At 40.8% G+C, this 19,223-nt stretch overlaps 2 protein-coding genes across 9 annotated transcripts in view; one reads left to right on the plus strand and one right to left on the minus strand.

Moving 5' to 3' along the window:
* Window positions 1-16,501, plus strand: part of LOC137631177 (chloride channel protein 2-like) — a 390,893-nt gene extending 374,392 nt beyond the window's left edge. For 6 of the 8 annotated variants that reach the window (XM_068362900.1, XM_068362895.1, XM_068362894.1 and 3 more), the window contains 2 exons: window positions 423-536; window positions 15,066-16,501. In XM_068362900.1, coding sequence (XP_068219001.1) covers window positions 423-536; window positions 15,066-15,200 — 249 coding nt within the window. In that variant the 3' untranslated portion in view covers window positions 15,201-16,501. The remainder of the gene's footprint in view (window positions 1-422; window positions 537-15,065) is intronic. The other 2 variants (XM_068362898.1, XM_068362899.1) reach the window with 1 other exon arrangement.
* The window catches only part of LOC137631179 (required for meiotic nuclear division protein 1 homolog), a 136,178-nt gene that overhangs the window by 37,853 nt on the left and 79,102 nt on the right, over window positions 1-19,223 (minus strand). The window lies entirely within an intron of this gene.

The following is a 19,223-nucleotide window of genomic DNA, read 5'->3' on the forward strand; positions in this document are numbered from 1 at the left end:
CCCAGTGAGGAAAGGAAATGAAGTAACAAATAAACTATACATGAGAAATAAAAAGTATGAAATCTATCATGATCAGTAAAATTGTTAAATACATCAGTTCTAAATAAACTATGAAAATGGGACTTGCTAACTTGTTTAACTTTTCAAGTGTGTTACTACTAAAATGTACAAATAGTACTACACTTAGCTTTATCCAATTATTTGGCATAATCTGCTCAAATTTAAACATAAGAAAACTATGTAACAGCATACTACTGTTTCCTATTTGTTGGTATATGAAAATTTAATATTTTACAGGCTTCTTTTCTCGTGTGCGCTTGAATTTTTTTTATAGTTATTCTGGCCATTTCTCACTGAGTAGCACCTATATTATCCTAGTAATCCCATGGCCTATATAGCATACCCTGCTATTTGCTTTACAGTTGAGAGCAGCAGTTGAGTCAACAAACTCAGGTGACTTCCCAAAGCCAAGGAGAGATAGGGGAGTCGGGGGAACTTTTAGGGAAAAATTTTTGAGAACTACAATAAGGAGAAAGGTTTCTTTATACTATTTGAGTTTTGTTTTGCAGCATACTGTATGTAATGGGAATGCAAAATTTCCCTCATATTATGCACAAAAAATACTTTATTATCTCACATTCATAATGCCCCCTCTTTCACATTTCAAAATGTTGTGCAATAATGTATCGTAGCTGAATTTTTCTGATGGTAGTTTAAGTAGAAAACTTTACAGATTAGAAAGGTATTGCACTACACGTTTGAAATAATTTTCTTGTTTGCAATCTCTTGTTTTATGTGAATTTTGTGCATGACCAATTCCATTTCACCTAAATGTTTTATGGAACTCTATTTCCTCTTCATTAACACCATATTATATTGAACAGGATTTTCCTTTTTAAATATATCAGATATTATTGAAATATGATAATAATCATGATTTGAAGTGTTATACAGCATGTTTTTGTTTCTGTTATTTCTAAAAACTGAACACATAATGGCCCTTAAATGAAGAATTAGAGTTAGTGTTTAAGCGTTATCCACATATTCAAATATAATTCCTATGCATGTTTCTTTGATCATCGTTTACGTTGATCTGAAAGTTTTCACAAGAAATTTTTATCCTGAAATGAAATTATGAATAAAACAAACTAGAGTAGTGTACAGTATACTGTCTCGGAGGATCTAAGTGAAATAATAAATAAAAGAGAATAGAGTACATTATACTTGCCATGAAGATATTGATCAGATAATCAACTGACATACAAGTTTCTGATGAGATTGACAAAAATATGTTCCCTTAAGGTATCACATCAGATGTATCAAGAAATTTGTGGATGTTGAAATGCTTTTTGTACACCGAAGTGATGAGATTGACAAAAAATGTGTTCCCTTAAGCTATCACATCAGATATATCAAGAAATCGGTAGATGTTTAAATGCTTTTTGTGTACGATATACCAAGAAAGAAATCAATGCTTGAGATAAATGACTAAAAAGATCCAAAGAGCTGTTACTTGTGCTGTTATTGTTGTTATTATTATTAAGGCCATGTAAAAGCAATTACTATGGGGTGAAATGATAGGAATTTCAAAGCAATTCTGTGTGGAACGAACAATTCTCCCTTGAACTGTAGGTATGATCTCCAGAATTCCTGGTGACAGACCCCCAAGGAAGAGTAGGAGAAAACTTGAGAGTGCCATTCTCTTTTCCTCTTACCCCCTTGTTGATTATTTTTCCATAGAGCATCTGTGAACTGTAGTGGTGATATCTAGAATTCCTGGTGACAGACCACCCATGGAAGAGTAGGAGAAAGCTTGAGAGTGTCATTCTCTCTTCCTCTTGCCCCCTTGTTGATTATTTTTCCAACATCTGTGAACTGTACTGGTGATCTCTAGAATTCCTGGTGACAGACCACCCATGGAAGAGTTGGAGAAAGCTTGAGAGTGTCATTCTCTCTTCCTCTTGCCCCCGTGTTGATTATTTTTCCATAAAGCATCTGTGAATTGTAGTGGTGATCTCCAGAATTTCTGTTGACGACTACCCATGGGAAAGTAGGAGGAACCTTTTGAGTGTCGGTCTCTCTTCCTCTTGCCCCCTTGTTGATTATTTTTCCAAAGAGCATCTGTGAACTGTGGTGGTGATCTCCAGAATTCCTGGTGACAGACCACCCATGGAAGAGTAGGGGAAATCTTGAGAGTCATTCTCTCTTCCTCTTGCCCCCTGTTGATTATTTTTCTATAGAGCATCTGTGAACTGTAGTGCTGATCTCCAGAACTCCTGGTAACAGACCACCCTGGGAAGAGTAGAAGAAAGCTTGAGAGTATCATTCTCTCTTCTTCTTGCCCCCTTGTTGATTATTTTTCCAGCATCTGTGAACTGTAGTGGTGATCTCCATAATTCCTGGTGACAGACACCCCCCCCCCCATGAAGGGTATGAGAAAGCTTGACAGTATCATTCTCTCTTCCTCTTGCCCCCTTATTGATTATTATTTTTCCATAGGACATCTGTGACCTGTAGTGGTGATCTCCAGAATTCATGTTGACAGACCACACATGGAAGAGTAGAAGAAAGCTTGAAGGTGTCATTCTCTGTTCCTCTTCCCCCCTTGTTGATTATTTTTCCATAGAGCATCTGTGAACTGTAGTGGTGATCTCCAGAATTGCGGGTGACAGACCACCCATGGAAGAGTAGGAGAAAGTTTGAATGTCATTCTCTCTTCTTCATGCCCCCTTGTTGATTATTTTTCCATAAAGCATCTGTGAACTGTAGTGGTGGTCTCCAGAATTCTTGGTGAGAAACCACCCATGGAAGAGTAGGAGAAAGCATGGGAGTGTCATTTTCTCTTCCTCTTGCCCCCTTGTTGATTATTTTCCATAGAGCATCTGTGAACTGTAGTGATGATCTCCAGAATTCCTGGTGACAAACCATTCATGGAAGAGTATGAGAAAGCTTCACAGTATCATTCTCTCTTCCTCTTGCTCCATTGTTGATTATTTTTCCATAGAGCATCTGTGAACTGGAGTGGTAATCTCCAGAATTCCTGGTGACAGACCACACATGGAAGAGTAAGAGAAAGCTTGAGAGTGTCAGTCTCTCTTCCTCTTGCCCCCTTGTTGATTATTTTTTTTCCATAAAGCATCTGTGAACTGTAGTGGTGATCTCCAGAATTCCTGGTGACGACCACCCATGGAAAAGTAGGAGAAACCTTTTGAATGTCAGTCTCGTCCACTTAGCCCCTGGTTGATTATTTTTCCATAGAGCATCTGTGAACTGTAGTAGGGATCTCCAAAATTCCTGGTAACAGACCACCCATGGAAGAGTAGGAGAAAGCTTGAGAGTGTCATTCTTTCTTTCTTTTGCCTCCTTGTTGATTATTTTTCAATAGAGCATCTGTGAACTGTAGTAGTGATCTCCAGAATTCCTAGTAACAGACCACCCATGGAATAGTAGGAGAAAGCTTGAGTGTCATTCTTTCTTTCTTTTGCCTCCTTGTTGATTATTTTTCCATAGAGGATATGTGAACTGTAGTGGTGATCTCCAGAATTCCTGGTGACGACCATCAATGGAGAAACCTTTTGAATGTCAGTCTCTCTTCCTCTTAGCCCCTTGTTGATTAGTTTTCCATAGAGCATCAGTGAACTGTAGTGGTGATCTCCAGAATTCCTAGTGACAGACCACCCATGGTAGAGTAGGAGAAAGCTTGAGTGCGTCATTTTCTCTTCCTCTTACCCCCTTGATTATTTTTCCATAAAGCATGTGTTTCCTTTTATCATGTGGCCAAATGGACAACCATGTACTGGTGGGTGTAATAGAAAAAAAATTCTTGGAAGATGAGGTGGGGTACTTCATCTTCTAAAGAATTTTGACTGCCTGCACTTTTAGGTGAGTGATAGAACTACTTGCTGGTGCCTTCTTAAGGTTACACTACTGTCTGATGGGGGTTAAGCCTGACATAATTCTTTGAATATTCCCGAAATGGCCATGGCAACTGTTGCATGACTCCTACTATGGAGTCAGCCTTATTCTTCATAATTTTCACTTGTTCTAGTTCATTCTCAATAAGGAGGAGACCTTGTCGCTCATTGTTTTGGTTGCTTTTGGGCGATTCTCAGTGAGGAGTCCTTTAATGCCTTGGGTCCTCTGGTTCATTGTCACTAAGGAGTAGGCCTTGTCAGGCATGGCCATGTTTGCACCGAGGAGGATGAGGTCATGGTTTGTATTACAAACTATGCTCTTGGTTCTTTCTCATCAAGGCGGAGGTGTTTTTTCAGTATGGCAATAACTGGCTTTGGTTCAGCATCTCCTAGGAAGTGGGCTTGTAATTTCTATTTGATAGCTTCTCGTTCTTTCTCTGTGAAAATAGGTTTTCAATATTTATATGGTTCCAGCCAGTTCATTCTCTGTGAGGACTTGGCTTTGTACTGCATGATCATAGCTGCTTCCCTTTCATTCTCAACAAGGAGGCAGCCTATTCTTCCTTGTCCATGGCTACTTGTGATTCATTCTCACCATGAAGAACATCTGATTTGAAATGCCATGTGTGCTTATGGTTCATTCTAACCAAGGATGATGCCTTTTCCTTTATGGCCATGTCTATTTGAGCTCTAATTTGAAGCAGCCAGACATTTCCTGCTTCTGGTTCATTCTCACTAGGGAGATTATCCTGCCCTACATGACGATGATCCATGCTTACCAAAGAGGAGGCTTTGTCTTGAATGATTGTGGCTGCTTCCAAAATTTAAATTCTGTTATGATATGGCCATTGCAGCATCTAGTGAATTTTAATCAAGGCGAGTTTGATCTGTCTGGCAATGGGTGTTTCTGGTTAATTGTCACAGAAATACAGCCTTATTCTGTGGGTCCATGTCTGCTTGTATTTCAACATAACAAATAGGATGCCTTGTCCCACATGGCAATGATTACCTCTGGTTGATTCTCACTAAGGGGAGAGTACTTGTCCTATAGGCTAATTGCTGCATCTGGTTAATTTTCATTAAGAGAGATAACTTTCTGTTCTACATTACCATGGGGTGAGGTTCATTCGTACTAAGAACGAGGCTTTGGATTGCATAGCTATGGCTGCTTTTTGTTTGATCTAACAAAGAAGGATACTATATGGTCCTGGCTGCTTCTGGTTTATGCCATGTTTTCTCTTTGTTCCTTCTGGTTCACTTTCATTGAGAAGCCTTGTCCTTCCTAACCCTGAATACTTCTTACACATCCTCACCTTAGAGGCAGCTTCTCACCGAAATACTTCCTACCCATTCTCACATTGGAGGCAGTCTCTCACTGAATATTAGTGGTTGTTTATAGTTCATTCTTACTGAGGAGTCTATTCTTCTGGTTTATTATCACCATGTAGGAGGCCGTGGTCACCATTGTCATGGCTGGTTTAAGTCCATCCTCACCAAAGATAAAGCCTTGTTATGCATACAGTGGCTGCATTGATGGGGTAGCCTTATCATGCATGACCCTGGCTGCTTCTGGTTCAATTCCACCAAGGAGATAGTCTTGCCATGTTTTCTACCAAGGAGTCAGCCTATGACTGTTTCTGGTTCATACTGACCAATTAGAAGATCTTGTTTTGCATGGCAGTTGCAGGTTCTTGTTCAGGTTTACCAAATAGGTCGTGTCCTGCATGGGCACTGTTGCTTTTGGTTCATTTTTCCCTGAGGAATTTTTCCTTTGCAGCCATGGCTACTTCCAATTCATCCTTACTAAGGAGGAGGTTTTTTCTTGCATCGCTATGGCTGCTTCATTCTCACTGAAAATTTAGGCTTGTCCTACTTGGACATGGCTGTTACCGTTTCATTTTTATTGACGGGGAAAACAATTTTTTTTACATGATCATGGGTGCTAGTGGTTCATAATCAACAAGTAGGGAGGTCTTGTTCTGCATGGCTTTAGCTGACTGTGGTTCATTCTCACAGAGGAGGAAGCCTGCCTTGTACAGTCATGGCTTCTTCTGAATCCTTTTAATAAAGGATTATAGACTTTTTCATTGCCTTGGCTATTACTGGTTCATTCTCACTTAGAAATCTCTGCCCTAATTTAATGTTCACTTAAGTATTTCAGAATATAGGCCGAGGTCTTTGGGCCATTTAGAGAATTATATAGATATTAAAGTAGTAATTTATATATTAAAGTAGTAATTAATAATTAAAAATGTAAAACACCAATGATAAACATATAAAAAGAAAAAAAATTGCAATTGATCTCTAAAGCTAGTGGTGAAAAAATGTATATAGGGCAATTCTGATTTCATTCAGTTAAAACATTAAAATTTAAGATGTACAAGATTTAGAAATTTAAAAAACAACTCACAACTTGAAGTGTTTCAAAATTAAGATGCTGTATACATGCAATATAATTCATAACACTACAGTCCATTTCTTTTAAGCGATGCATATTTGCACCGACTCGCGGCGGTGCCCTTTTAGCTTGGAAAAGTTTCCTGATCGCTGATTGGTTAGAATTATCTTGTCCAACCAATCAGCGATCCGGAAACTTTTCCGAGCTAAAAGGGCACCGCTGCGAGTCGGTGCAAATATGCATCGCTAAAAGAAATGGACTATAGAATAAGTTTTACTGTACTTTGTGCTGTAACAAGAGTATGGGAACCAAACCTACATAGTGTTGCTTGCTTCATTGTCAACAGTATTTGGAGTTTTATTTGGACCTCTGGTCTCATTGCAATAAACAAATATTTTGTACCTCCACATACACGAAAGTGTATAAGAATGAGGTGATGGAAATCACAAAACATTCTTTGATATCTATGAGAAGAAATGTTTATATATGTCACAAGCAACAGGCTTAGTAAAATTGAGTACAGGGCACTATTGTATTAATATTACTTATATTTAGGCATCGTCTCTGTTAAAAGGCTAAGTTTGGATAATGGGTAATATTTTTACATTATTTTTCAATCTTGGAAGATATAAAATGCTATAAAGAGGTATTATCTACTATATTGTAAGTTTTTCTTATATGGATGCATTTGATTTTAGTTAAACACTTTCAATTGCATATTGCTGTTTGCATTGAACCTTGGCACTTTCTTGCTTTCCCAATTGTGTTATGTATCTATATTTATTTGAGTTTTAAAAGCAGTAAACATGGTGATACACTTTTACCAGTCTACCACAGTATGTTGTTTTACCTCACGTGTTGTTAGTGATTCTATATGCATGTTTGTGCGTTAGTGTTTTGATGTTGATAGAATGTATATCTGTGTTGTTGAAATTTCACTCTCATTTTTGTCTGACTCATCTTTTAAAATTTTCTCATATATATCTGTAGTAATTGAGAACATATGATAATGGTAAGGAGAAAAGCACCCGTAAAGAATTCGGGGATTAATTTCTCTGGACATTTTGGCAGATTACTGTGCTTCTTGCTTTTGCCTGAAAAGAATAACACTACAAGAAACAAATCAGATTGTCTTGCTATTCAAATGCAGGTAGTATAACCCTAACTTAGGTAGAAAATGGGAGCAGCATTTGATCTTTAAAGGTTTAGAGGCATCTCATTATTTTTAACAACGATGCCAGAATTTGGAGCTCTGATGGAATAAAATCCATTTAGAGTATTTTTAGAACTGAAAATAAACTTGGGCATTTTAATGATTCTTGTGAATGAGAGTCTTGCATATGCATCTCGGAAACATAGGCATAAGAATCTTGCATGTTTATCTTGGAAAAACCTGGAATGACAATCTCTTTCTAAAATGGATTTGGACTGCGTAAATCAGCAGTTTCTAACTTACAAAATTCATTCCAACTTTTCAAAATGTAAAAGTATTACAACACTGCATCCACATGCTTGCAAATATATTGTTTCATCAATGTGTTTACTTGTAGCAGTATTCTTTTTAAATGATCTAATCTCGTCAAAATGTTTATATGTATCCGTATCCTCTTTGTCTATTAATTGAAATCTGCCAAAATGTCAAATTATATTCTACATTATAGTTGAAATATGTTATTTTTATTAATAAAATAAATTTTTGAATATACTTACCCGATAATCATGTAGCTGTCAACTCCGTTGCCCGACAGAATTCTATGGAGGGATACGCCAGCTATCACAATACTAGAAGGGGGTGTACTTACCAGCGCCACCTGTGGCCAGGTACTCAATCATTTGTTGTTGACACCTCCTCAATTATTCCTCGGTCCACTGGTTCTCTCTGGGGAGGAAAGGGAGGGTCGATTAAATCATGATTATCGGGTAAGTATATTCAAAAATTTATTTTATTAATAAAAATAACATTTTTCAATATTAAACTTACCCGATAATCATGTAGCTGATTCACACCCAGGGAGGTGGGTGAAAACCAGTGTACATGATTAAAGGATAGCTAAGTATCCCAAAATTTCATATAACAGTTATCTCAAATAACAATGAAATAATAAGTACCTGGTAAGGAAGTCGAATAGAACCGTTACTCTGCCTTTTATTTAAAGTTCGTCTTCCTTACTGAGCGCAGCGTTCCTCTTGGAGGCTGAATCAACCCAAAGGTGCCAAAGTACAAGGGGTTGCAACCCTACTAAAGGACCTCTACCAAACCTTTAACCCAGGCGCTTCTCAAGAATGAATAGACCACCCGCCAAATCCAAGGATGCGGAAGGCTTCTTAGCCTACCGTAACCATAAAAACAACAATAAAAGTATTCAAGAGAAAGGTTAAAAAGGTTATGGGATTATGGGAATGTAGTGGCTGAGCCCTCACCTACTACTGCACTCGCTGCTACGAATGGTCCCAGGGTGTAGCAGTTCTCGTAAAGAGACTGGACATCTTTCAGATAAAATGATGCAAACACTGACTTGCTCCTCCAATAGGTTGCATCCATAATGCTCTGCAGAGAACGGTTTTTATTAAAGGCCAACGAAGTAGCTACAGCTCTTACTTCGTGGGTCCTTACCTTCAGCAATGCAAGGTCTTCCTCCTTTAAGTGAGAATGTGCTTCTCTGATCAGAAGCCTTATATAGTACGAAAGCCCATTCTTGGACATGGGTCTCGAGGGTTTCTTGATGGCACACCATAAGGCTTCTGACTGTCCTCGAATAGGTTTAGACCTCTTCAGATAATATTTGAGAGCTCTGACAGGGCAAAGAACTCTCTCTAGTTCGTTACCTACCATGTTGGAGAGGCTAGGTATTTCGAACGATCTAGGCCAAGGACGTGAAGGAAGCTCGTTCTTTGCTAGGAATCCAAGCTGAAAAGAACATGTAGCTGATTCGGTTGTGAAACCAATGTTCTTGCTGAAGGCATGAACCTCACTGACTCTCTTAGCTGTTGCAAGGCAAACGAGAAAAGCAGTCTTGAGGGTAAGATCCTTGAAGGAAGCTGACTGGAGAGGTTCGAACCTAGATGTCATAAGGAACCTTAAGACTACGTCCAGATTCCAGCCTGGAGTGGATAGACGACGCTCTTTAGAAGTCTCAAAAGACTTGAGAATGTCTTGAAGGTCCTTGTTGGAAGACAGGTCCAAACCCCTGTGGCGGAGGACTGAGGCCAACATGCTCCTATACCCTTTAATCGTAGATGTTGAAAGGGATCTCTCATTCCTAAGATGAAGAAGGAAGTCAGCTATTTGGATCACAGAGGTATTGGTAGAGGATATTGAATTGGCTCTACACCAGCTTCGGAAGACCTCCCACTTAGACTGGTAGACTCTACGAGTGGAAATTCTTCTAGCTCTGGCAATCGCACTGGCTGCCTCCTTCGAAAAGCCTCTAGCTCTAGCGAATCTTTCGACAGTCTGAAGGCAGTCAGTCGAAGAGCGTGGAGGTTTGGGTGCAACCTGTCTACGTGTGGTTGACGTAGAAGGTCCACTCTTAGAGGTAGAGTCCTGGGGAAGTCGACTAGCCATTGACGTACCTCTGTGTACCATTCTCTTGCAGGCCAAAGGGGAGCAACCAGCGTCAGCCGTGTCCCTTCGTGCGAGACGAATTTCTGCAGAACTTTGTTTATAATCTTGAACGGAGGGAATGCGTACAGGTCGAGATGGGACCAGTTCAGAAGAAAAGCATCTACATGAACCGCTGCAGGGTCTGGAACAGGGGAACAATAAAGCGGAAGTCTCTTGGTGATGGAGGTGGCAAACAGGTCTATGGTAGGTTGACCCCACAACGTCCAAAGTCTGTTGCACACACTCTTGTGGAGGGTCCATTCCGTGGGAATGACCTGATTCCTTCTGCTGAGGCGATCCGCTGAAACATTCATATCGCCCTGGATGAACCTCGTGACCAGTGTGAGGTTTAGACCTCTTGACCAAATGAGGAGGTCCCTTGCGATCTCGTAAAGGCTCCTCGAATGGGTCCCTCCTTGCTTGGAGATGTAAGCCAAGGCTGTGGTGTTGTCTGAATTCACCTCCACCACTTTGCCTAGCAGGAGGGACTTGAAGTTCAACAGGGCAAGATGGACTGCTAACAGTTCCTTGCAGTTGATGTGGAGTAATCCTTGTTCCTTGTTCCATACTCCTGAGCATTCCCGTCCGTCCAAGGTCGCACCCCAGCCCGAGTCCGATGCATCCGAGAAGAGATGAAGATGGGGGGTCTGGATGGCCAATGATAGACCCTCCTTGAGAAGAAGATTGTGCTTCCACCACCGGAGAGTGGTCTTCATCTCTTGGTTGATAGGGATAGAGACTGCTTCTAGAGTCGAGCCCTTGTCCCAATGAGCTGCAAGATGGAATTGAAGAGGGCGGAGGTGGAGTCTCCCTAGCTCGACAAACAGGGCCAGAGATGAGAGGGTCCCTGTGAGACTCATCCACTGTCTCACTGAGCAATTGCTCCTCTTCAGCATGCTCATGATGCACTGTAGGGCTTGGTTTATCCTGGGGGCCGATGGAAAAGCCCGAAAATCCCGACTCTGAATCTCCATTCCCAGGTACACAATGGATTGGGAGGGAATGAGTTGAGATTTCTCTATATTGACTAATAGACCTAGGTCTCTGATTAGATCTAAAGTCCAAGAGAGGTTCTCCAGACAACGACGACTCGTGGAGGCTCTCAACAGCCAGTCGTCTAGGTAGAGGGAGGCTCTGATGTTCGATAAGTGCAGGAATTTCGCTACATTCCTCATCAGATGAGTAAAGACCATAGGAGCTGTGCTTAGGCCAAAACACAGGGCTTGGAACTGATAGACAACCTTTCCGAAAACGAATCTCAGGAAAGGTTGGGAGTCTGGATGAATGGGAACGTGAAAGTATGCATCTTTCAAGTCCAACGAGACCATCCAGTCCTCCTGTCTGACCGCTGCTAAGACCGACTTGGTCGTCTCCATTGTGAACGTCTGCTTGGTGACATACTCGTTGAGAGAGCTGACGTCCAGCACCGGTCTCCAACCTCCTGTCTTTTTGGCCACAATAAAGAGACGGTTGTAGAAGCCCGGGGATTGATGGTCCCGGACTATAACCACTGCCTTCTTCTGCACAAGTAGCGACACCTCCTGTTGCAATGCTAGCCTCTTGTCCTCTTCTTTGTAGTTGGGAGAGAGGTTGATGGGCGATGTGGTCAGAGGCGGTTTGAGGCAGAATGGAATCCTGTAACCGTACCTCAGCCAACTGACAGACTGTGCGTCTGCACCTCTCTTCTCCCAGGCTTGCCAGAAGATCTTGAGCCTGGCTCCTACTGTTGTCTGGAGAATCTGAGAGTCAGTGCTTTCCCTTAGATGTCCTGGGTCCTTTCTTAGACTTGCCCCTGTGAGAGTCTGGACGGGAGCTTCCTCGGCTGGGGGCTCTACCACGAAAGGGCGGTATGAACCTAGTGGCCGGGGTATCAGCCACTGGAGAGCGATAAGTCTTGGGGACAGAGGTGGTAACCTTAGACTTACGAGCCGATGAAGCTACAAGATCGTGCGTGTCCTTCTGTATCAGGGCAGCCGACAAGTCCTTAACTAGCTCCTCGGGAAAGAGGAACTTTGAGAGTGGAGCAAAAAGGAGCTGTGACCGCTGGCACGGTGTAATGCTGGCTGAGAGGAAGGTACACAATTGTTCCCTTTTCTTCAACACCCCTGATACAAATAACGACGCTAGCTCACCCGATCCATCCCTGATAGCCTTATCCATGCAGGACATAATTAACATGGCAGAGTCTTTGTCCGCAGGAGATGTTTTCTTGCTGAGGGCTCCCAGGCACCAGTCGAGAAAGTTGAACATTTCGAAAGCTCTGAACAACCCTTTCAGAAGATGATCCAGGTCTGAGAAGGTCCAACAAACCTTCGAGCGTCTCATCGCAGTCCTCCTAGGCGAGTCCACCAGACTTGAGAAGTCAGCCTGGGCAGAGGCAGGAACTCCCAAGCCTGGTGCTTCCCCTGTGGCATACCAAACGCAACCTTTCGATGCGAGCTTCGTTGGAGGGAACATGAAGGAAGTCTTGCCCAGGTGTTGTTTAGACTGAAGCCACTCCCCTAAGGTCCTTAAGGCCCTCTTGGAGGATCTAGCTAGGACAAGCTTAGTATAGCTCGACTTAGCTTGTTGCACGCCTAGCGAAAACTCAGATGGAGGAGAGCGGGGAACAGCAGAGACGAAGTGGTCAGGGTAAAGCTCCCTGAGTAGAGCCAAGACCTTTCTAAAATCAACAGACAATGGAGAAAGCTTAGACTCCTCCACGTCTGATGAGGGATCAAGATGTGCCTCCTCATCATCCGACACTTCATCAGCAGAAGGTAGCGAAGCAAAAGGACCAGAATGCTGAACCGCAGAGTCAGAACGGGTAGGAACAACAACAGAGGTTTCCTCAACTTGAGGGAAAACCTGAGGTTCAGACTGCATAGGCTGAACAACAGTCGGAGCAGAAGGCAGGTGCAAGGGTGAAGGAGGTTGACTCCTAGCAAGAGTTGCACCCAAGGATTGCACCAGCTGAGCGGAGGACGGAGGCGGAGTAGTCCGTTCCTGTTCCTGAGAGATGAGTGGAGCATGAGAAGGTTGAGGCTGCGCAGAACAAGGTAAAGTTCTAGCAAGCTGAGGCTCCTGAGGCGCAAGTGCATGGTGTAGATGAGCTTGCCTAGATGAGGGTTGAACTCGGTGCAGCGCTGGTTGAGCAGACAGACTCACGGAGGGGAGAGGTTGTTGTACCCCAACCGAGAGTTGCACCACTGGTGGAGCAGCAAGGGGAGGAGGAGGAAGAGTGTAACTCTCCTGATCCCAAAGCAAGGGTTGCCTTAAAGAAGGCTGAGGCTGAACAACACTGTGAACAGCAAACTCCGAAAGTGGTTCAACATCGTACGCCTGGCAGATGGTGCTGCGACCAGGCGGAGCAGGTGCAGGCTGGGCGAGCACAGGCGGAGCAGGTGCAGGCTGGGCGAGCACAGGTGCAGCGAGAACAGGTGGAGGGAGTGCAGGAGGTGCAACACTCTCAGCCCGACACTCACGCATCAAGTCCGAAAGCTGAACTTGCATGGACTGAAGCAGGGTCCACTTGGGGTCGGCAGAAACGATAACAGACTGAGGTAAAGTCACAGTCGGGGTCTGTATAGGCAGAACCTTACTCCTCTTGGGCGGAGTACAGTCGACCGATGACAGAGGCGAGTCGGAGCTGAGCCAATGACTGCAACCTGGCTGAGCACTCGCTGACTGAACTCTACGTTTAAGCGGTCTCGAGACCTGAGACCAACGTTTCTTCCCTGCATGAAGATCAGCGGACGAGAAGACGGGCTCAATCGTCTGCAGGTGGGAGTGACGGTCTAAGGAAGACACGCCCGCAACCACCGAGGATAATTCTGTGCGCCTAACAAGGCCTGTCGAACCCTTAAGCCCTTCGACATTGCTTCTCCCCTGGGCATGGGAGCTTGCAAGAGGTCCCGGACTGGGAGGACGACTGGCTCGCACAGAAAAATCCTCACGCACCACACTGGCACCACTAGCACTTGGCACTGCACAGACACTAGCACTCGTCACAGCACTGGCACTATTTCCACCCACTGCACTCTTGACCTTCAGTTCTTTAACCTCGGCCATCAGAGACTTATGGTCACTTACCACTGATTCTACTTTATCTCCTAAAGCCTGAATAGCACGCAAAACAGTTGACATATCAGGCGGAGGGCACACAGTAGGTTCGGGGGTAGCCACTACAGGGGTAGGAAAAGGTAGGGGATCATGAGGTGAGGAAAACATAGAAGAGTGAGAAGAACTTCTCCTAGCTCTAGTTCTCTCTAACTTGGATGAATATTTTAAAAGACGTACAAAATCCAATTCCGAAAGTCCGGCGCACTCCTCACACCGATTTTCTAATAGACAGGGCCTGTCCCTACAGTCAGAACAAGCGGTGTGAGGATCTACCGAGACCTTCGGAATACGCCTATTGCAAGACCTACATCGTCTATGGGAGGGAGCTTGCGAAACGTCAGACATCGTTTCAAAGAGTAAGTCAAAGGGTGATCCAAAAACAAGCAAAAATTCATTAACCGTTAATCAGAGTTTATATAAAAGCTAACTAGCTAATATAAAAAGGATTCCAGTATGCGACAGCCGTTAATCTAAGAGAATACTTCACCAAATATCCATGAATAAACTCGAAGACCATGAGCGTATCCCAGAACGTCTAGCCGGAAGCACGACAGAGGAATAATTGAGGAGGTGTCAACAACAAATGATTGAGTACCTGGCCACAGGTGGCGCTGGTAAGTACACCCCCTTCTAGTATTGTGATAGCTGGCGTATCCCTCCATAGAATTCTGTCGGGCAACGGAGTTGACAGCTACATGATTATCGGGTAAGTTTAATATTGAAAATTTTCCTGTCATAGTTTGCAGGAATTAAAGGTCATAATGAAAAATTAAACACCAAATTTAAACAGGATTTCCTAGATTTCCTACCAAGAGAAATGTTAAAAGTTTGAGATCAAGTTTTCCACAATCAAATCTCTCCTTTTATTTTGTGAATACAGTATTTTACTGTTACATTTGAAATTCAAAATTTTCGTTTGTCACGTTCATTTGTGTGTGTGTTTGATTTAACTTTGAATAGTTTATATACAGTATTGGTAATATCTTGTGCCCACCATAAACAAAATTACATTTCTTTAATGTTTTCTTATTTTATTTTTTTTCAACAGCTGCGGAAAGCTATAGAAGAGACAAATTCTGGAGACTTTCCAAAACCTGAGACAGCACCCACACCCAGTGCGCCACCAGAAGAAGATAGCGAGCCTTTAAATAGTTCAACTATAAATTCTGAAGCAAAAGAATGAGAGAAATTGTAAATGTGATTAGAGTAAACGTTAGCAATGTGATCAAGACAAAAATACATAGCCTACATATACCGTACAGTATGCATACCTACATTGTTCAATAATTTACGAGATTACCAAATAGGATGTAGGAAATTCTGTGAATAGTTTATTTATATAGTGATTCTAAACATCTTTGGTACTTTTCTCCAAAAGAGCTCGGTTGAATTTATGTGTAATTTTCTCCTGTAGAATTTGAGAGTTGGTATTTAATATGCCTATTGGCTAATGAAACTAGCTTTAAACTTCGTCATGTGATAATCCGCATGCGATTGCCCCGAGAGCCAGGTAATCAATTGTAATGGAATGTTTCTGTTTCTTCAGTGCCCGACCATGTAGTATATTGTGATTTCAACATTTGTCCGACTGCCTATTGTTTTTTTTATCAAGGATAGGTGAAAAGTACTTTAATATTTGTCAAATGCTGTACCTATTGTTTGTCAATGGATATGGCTCATCTTAAAAGCTCAACATTATTGTTTTGCAGTAAAGATTAATGGGTTATTTTAAATTTAATCAAAGGTGGCAAAACCATAAATAGTCGTTGTAAATATCAGTCTTCACCACATAACACTTTATTCCCAAGTTTTGTAATGTTTTAGTTGGTGTATTCATGTTATCTATGTGGCTTAAATTTTGATTTGTAATATTGTAATATTTTTGCAATAGATCTCTCGTAAGTTTTAGCTGCAGCAATATGAGAATATATAATTGCTACTAATATTATAATTTTGAGGACAGAGGCTTCTGTTAGTCTCTCTTAGTATCGGAAAGTATACTTCTATTTAGCTTTACTTTTATTTATTTATTTATGATGATGTGAATAATTAAATATGTATAGCTTCCTTAATCCTGGCTTTATATATAAATAATGGGTACAATTATCATTCCATATTGTAGTGCACATTATTGATGAGGTATGTGTGTCCACTAGTTTGGTCAATTTTCCAAAGACAATCTCCAGCATCTATACTAACAGAATAAAGGGAAAAAAGATACATTTTAATGGAAAAAAAATAATCCATGGAAGTGATTTTCATTGTTTGATACAATAATTATTAGTACTGTATTGAGCAATGAGAAGAGAAGCTGTTATGGAAGTAAACAGTTATTTGTAAATTGCCAGAAGTACTTTTTTATTTTTTTTTCTTTACTTCAGTAAAACAAAATTCATCAGTCAAGGATTAGAAGTTAATCATATAAGATACACATGAAAAGGTTTAATTAGCTTTCATATGTAAGGAAAGGGATATTTGTGCACACACACATATATATATATATATATATATATATATATATATATATATACATATATATATATATATATATATATATATATATATATATATATATATATATATATATATATATATATATATATATATATATACACACACACACATTATATATATACACATACATACGTACATTATATATATATATATATATATATATATATACATATACAGTATATATATACACATACATACATACATTATATATATATATATATATATATATATATATATATATATATATATATATATATATATATATATATATACACAAAACATAAAGATTATAGTGCAACACATATATTCTTGATAATTGGTGCTTGTTTACGTAGTCTAACTAAGTATTGAAAGAAAGTAAGGTAAGAAAAAAATATCTTTCTTCCCTTCTTCACCAGAGGAAGAGAGGTTACAGAAATAAATTAAAAACGTACAAAAGAATCTTGGTTCATTTCAGAAGGGAGTGGGTTTTGAAAAACTGGTCACAATTTTTAAAAAGAAAAATGGAGATAGATAAGTAAATAGCACTGGTGCATTTAAAATTAGAAACAAGTGGTAAGTTGAAGCTCTTGGCAAACGGATTAAAGTGTCATCAAGCGCATCTGTTCTTGGAATATAACTTCTCTTTCAAGTAAAATTATAAGAAATAGTGTCTACTACCTACTCATATATCAATCTTGTTCATATGTTTTATAAATATCTCTTTATGATGTTGATATGTTGATATTTTTCTTGTTTTATTGCATTATTTTATATGGATATTTGACAATTTCTCTCTTTAGGTGGGTAAAATTCATGTAGATTTTATACAGACATGACTGTGCTAAATGCTTATTTATGCAAATCACTTATCAGTCCCCACAATAAATGATTTACCTGTACTTTAATCTGTTTGTAATTTTTGAAACTCAGGTATCGGGTAAATAACTAAAAGGTCATTGTTTGAATAAAAAATGTAAATCTTGTTGCAGATATTCTTATTTACTTTATCTGGTTTATTTGTGTCGTGTATGATATGAAAAATTATACATCTTGAGTTTAAGCAAAATTACCCACCACAGTCAATACGTATGTACAGCAGTAGTTTGCTGTAGTGGGTAAGTTGAAAAATACAGTCAGCCCTCCCTATTCGTGGAGGTTAGGTAACGGAGATAGGCGCAAAAAAAATGAGAATCCAAGAATACTTACTCCCCTAGGGTGGGTCAACTCCTTACCTAACAACTCACTGCCCATTGCCTACATGCAGTTAACTAACACACAAAGGACTGCCTAATATTGGTTTTACTTGGTTTCTATCTCAATAGAAGTATTGTATTACAGTACAATAGAAGTATTGTATTACAGTATAAACGGTTTCCATCACAGAAGAAGTATTGTATTATGGTATGAACAGTTTCCATCACAGTAAAAGTATTGTATTACGGTATGAACACATATCAGTAAGTGTGCAGTATATGTACACTCGTATACCAAGTACTTTACTGTACATGGTAAGACTGGTACAGTACACATAAAGTAACACTAGTCAACAGGACAACAAAACACTTTTGTTTTGATCTAATATAACACTCGCTGATACAGTAGTGTGTATTACTGTAATATATGTTCAGTACTAACACTACAGTACAGCTTAATTAGCTAAGGTAACACTCATAACTGTTCGCTGTTTTTGGTAGATCGACTCGCGCCATTCAATCTCACCATAAACACATAGCTTATACAGTAGGCCCCCGCCATACGACATCAATCCGTTCTGGAGTTGGTATCGTATGGTGAAAATGTCGTATGGCGGGCAATAGAATAGTTAATGCGTGAAAAACCCCTGGTAAAAACATTGAAAATTAGAATGTAACAAAATACAATACAGTAGTATAATAAGCACTGTACTACAGTATACAATGCCACCCCAGGTCAGACGGCAGAGGACCTGCAGTCGTTAGCTGATGCATACAACTCTGCCTACGAACGTTTTGGGATGCAAGTCAACACAGATAAAACCAAGACCCTCGTCCAACATCCACCAGGACTGATGCTCCCAAACTTCAATACCACAATGAATGACCAACCGTTAGAACAGGTGGACCAGTTCTCCTACCTAGGGAGCATCCTAACATCAGCTCCCACAAGCAAAAAGGACGTGGAGAACAGGATCAGGGCAGCCCACTCCGCCTTTGGCAGACTCAACTGCCGCGTATTTAACAACCACGCACTGACAATGACCACCAAAATAATGGTGTTCAGGGCAGTAGTCCTCTCCACACTCCTGTATGCATGTGAAACATGGACGCTATATAGAAACGATATTAAAAACCTAGAACGCTTCCAACAAATGAAACTGAGGCAGATCTTGAAAATCCCCTGGGAGAGCCACACCACCAACATTGAAGTCTTAGAACGTGCCTCGCTGACCAGCGTGGAGGCCACCATCATCCACCACCGCCTCCGCTGGATAGGACACGTGCATAGGATGGATCCATCTAGGCTCCCAAAGAAAATATACTACGGAGAACTGACCCAGGGCACCAGACCACGAGCAGCCCCGAAAATGCGCTATAAAGATCAACTAAAGCGCACCCTGGCTCTAACTGACATCGATCCTTCCTCATGGGAAGAAACAGCCAGGGACAGGAAAACCTGGAGAAGTACAGTACACCATGGCACCATGTACTTCGAGGAGAGGAGGAGACAAAAT

This window comes from Palaemon carinicauda, chromosome 39 (assembly GCF_036898095.1).
Source record: "Palaemon carinicauda isolate YSFRI2023 chromosome 39, ASM3689809v2, whole genome shotgun sequence".
Lineage (NCBI taxonomy): Eukaryota > Metazoa > Arthropoda > Malacostraca > Decapoda > Palaemonidae > Palaemon > Palaemon carinicauda.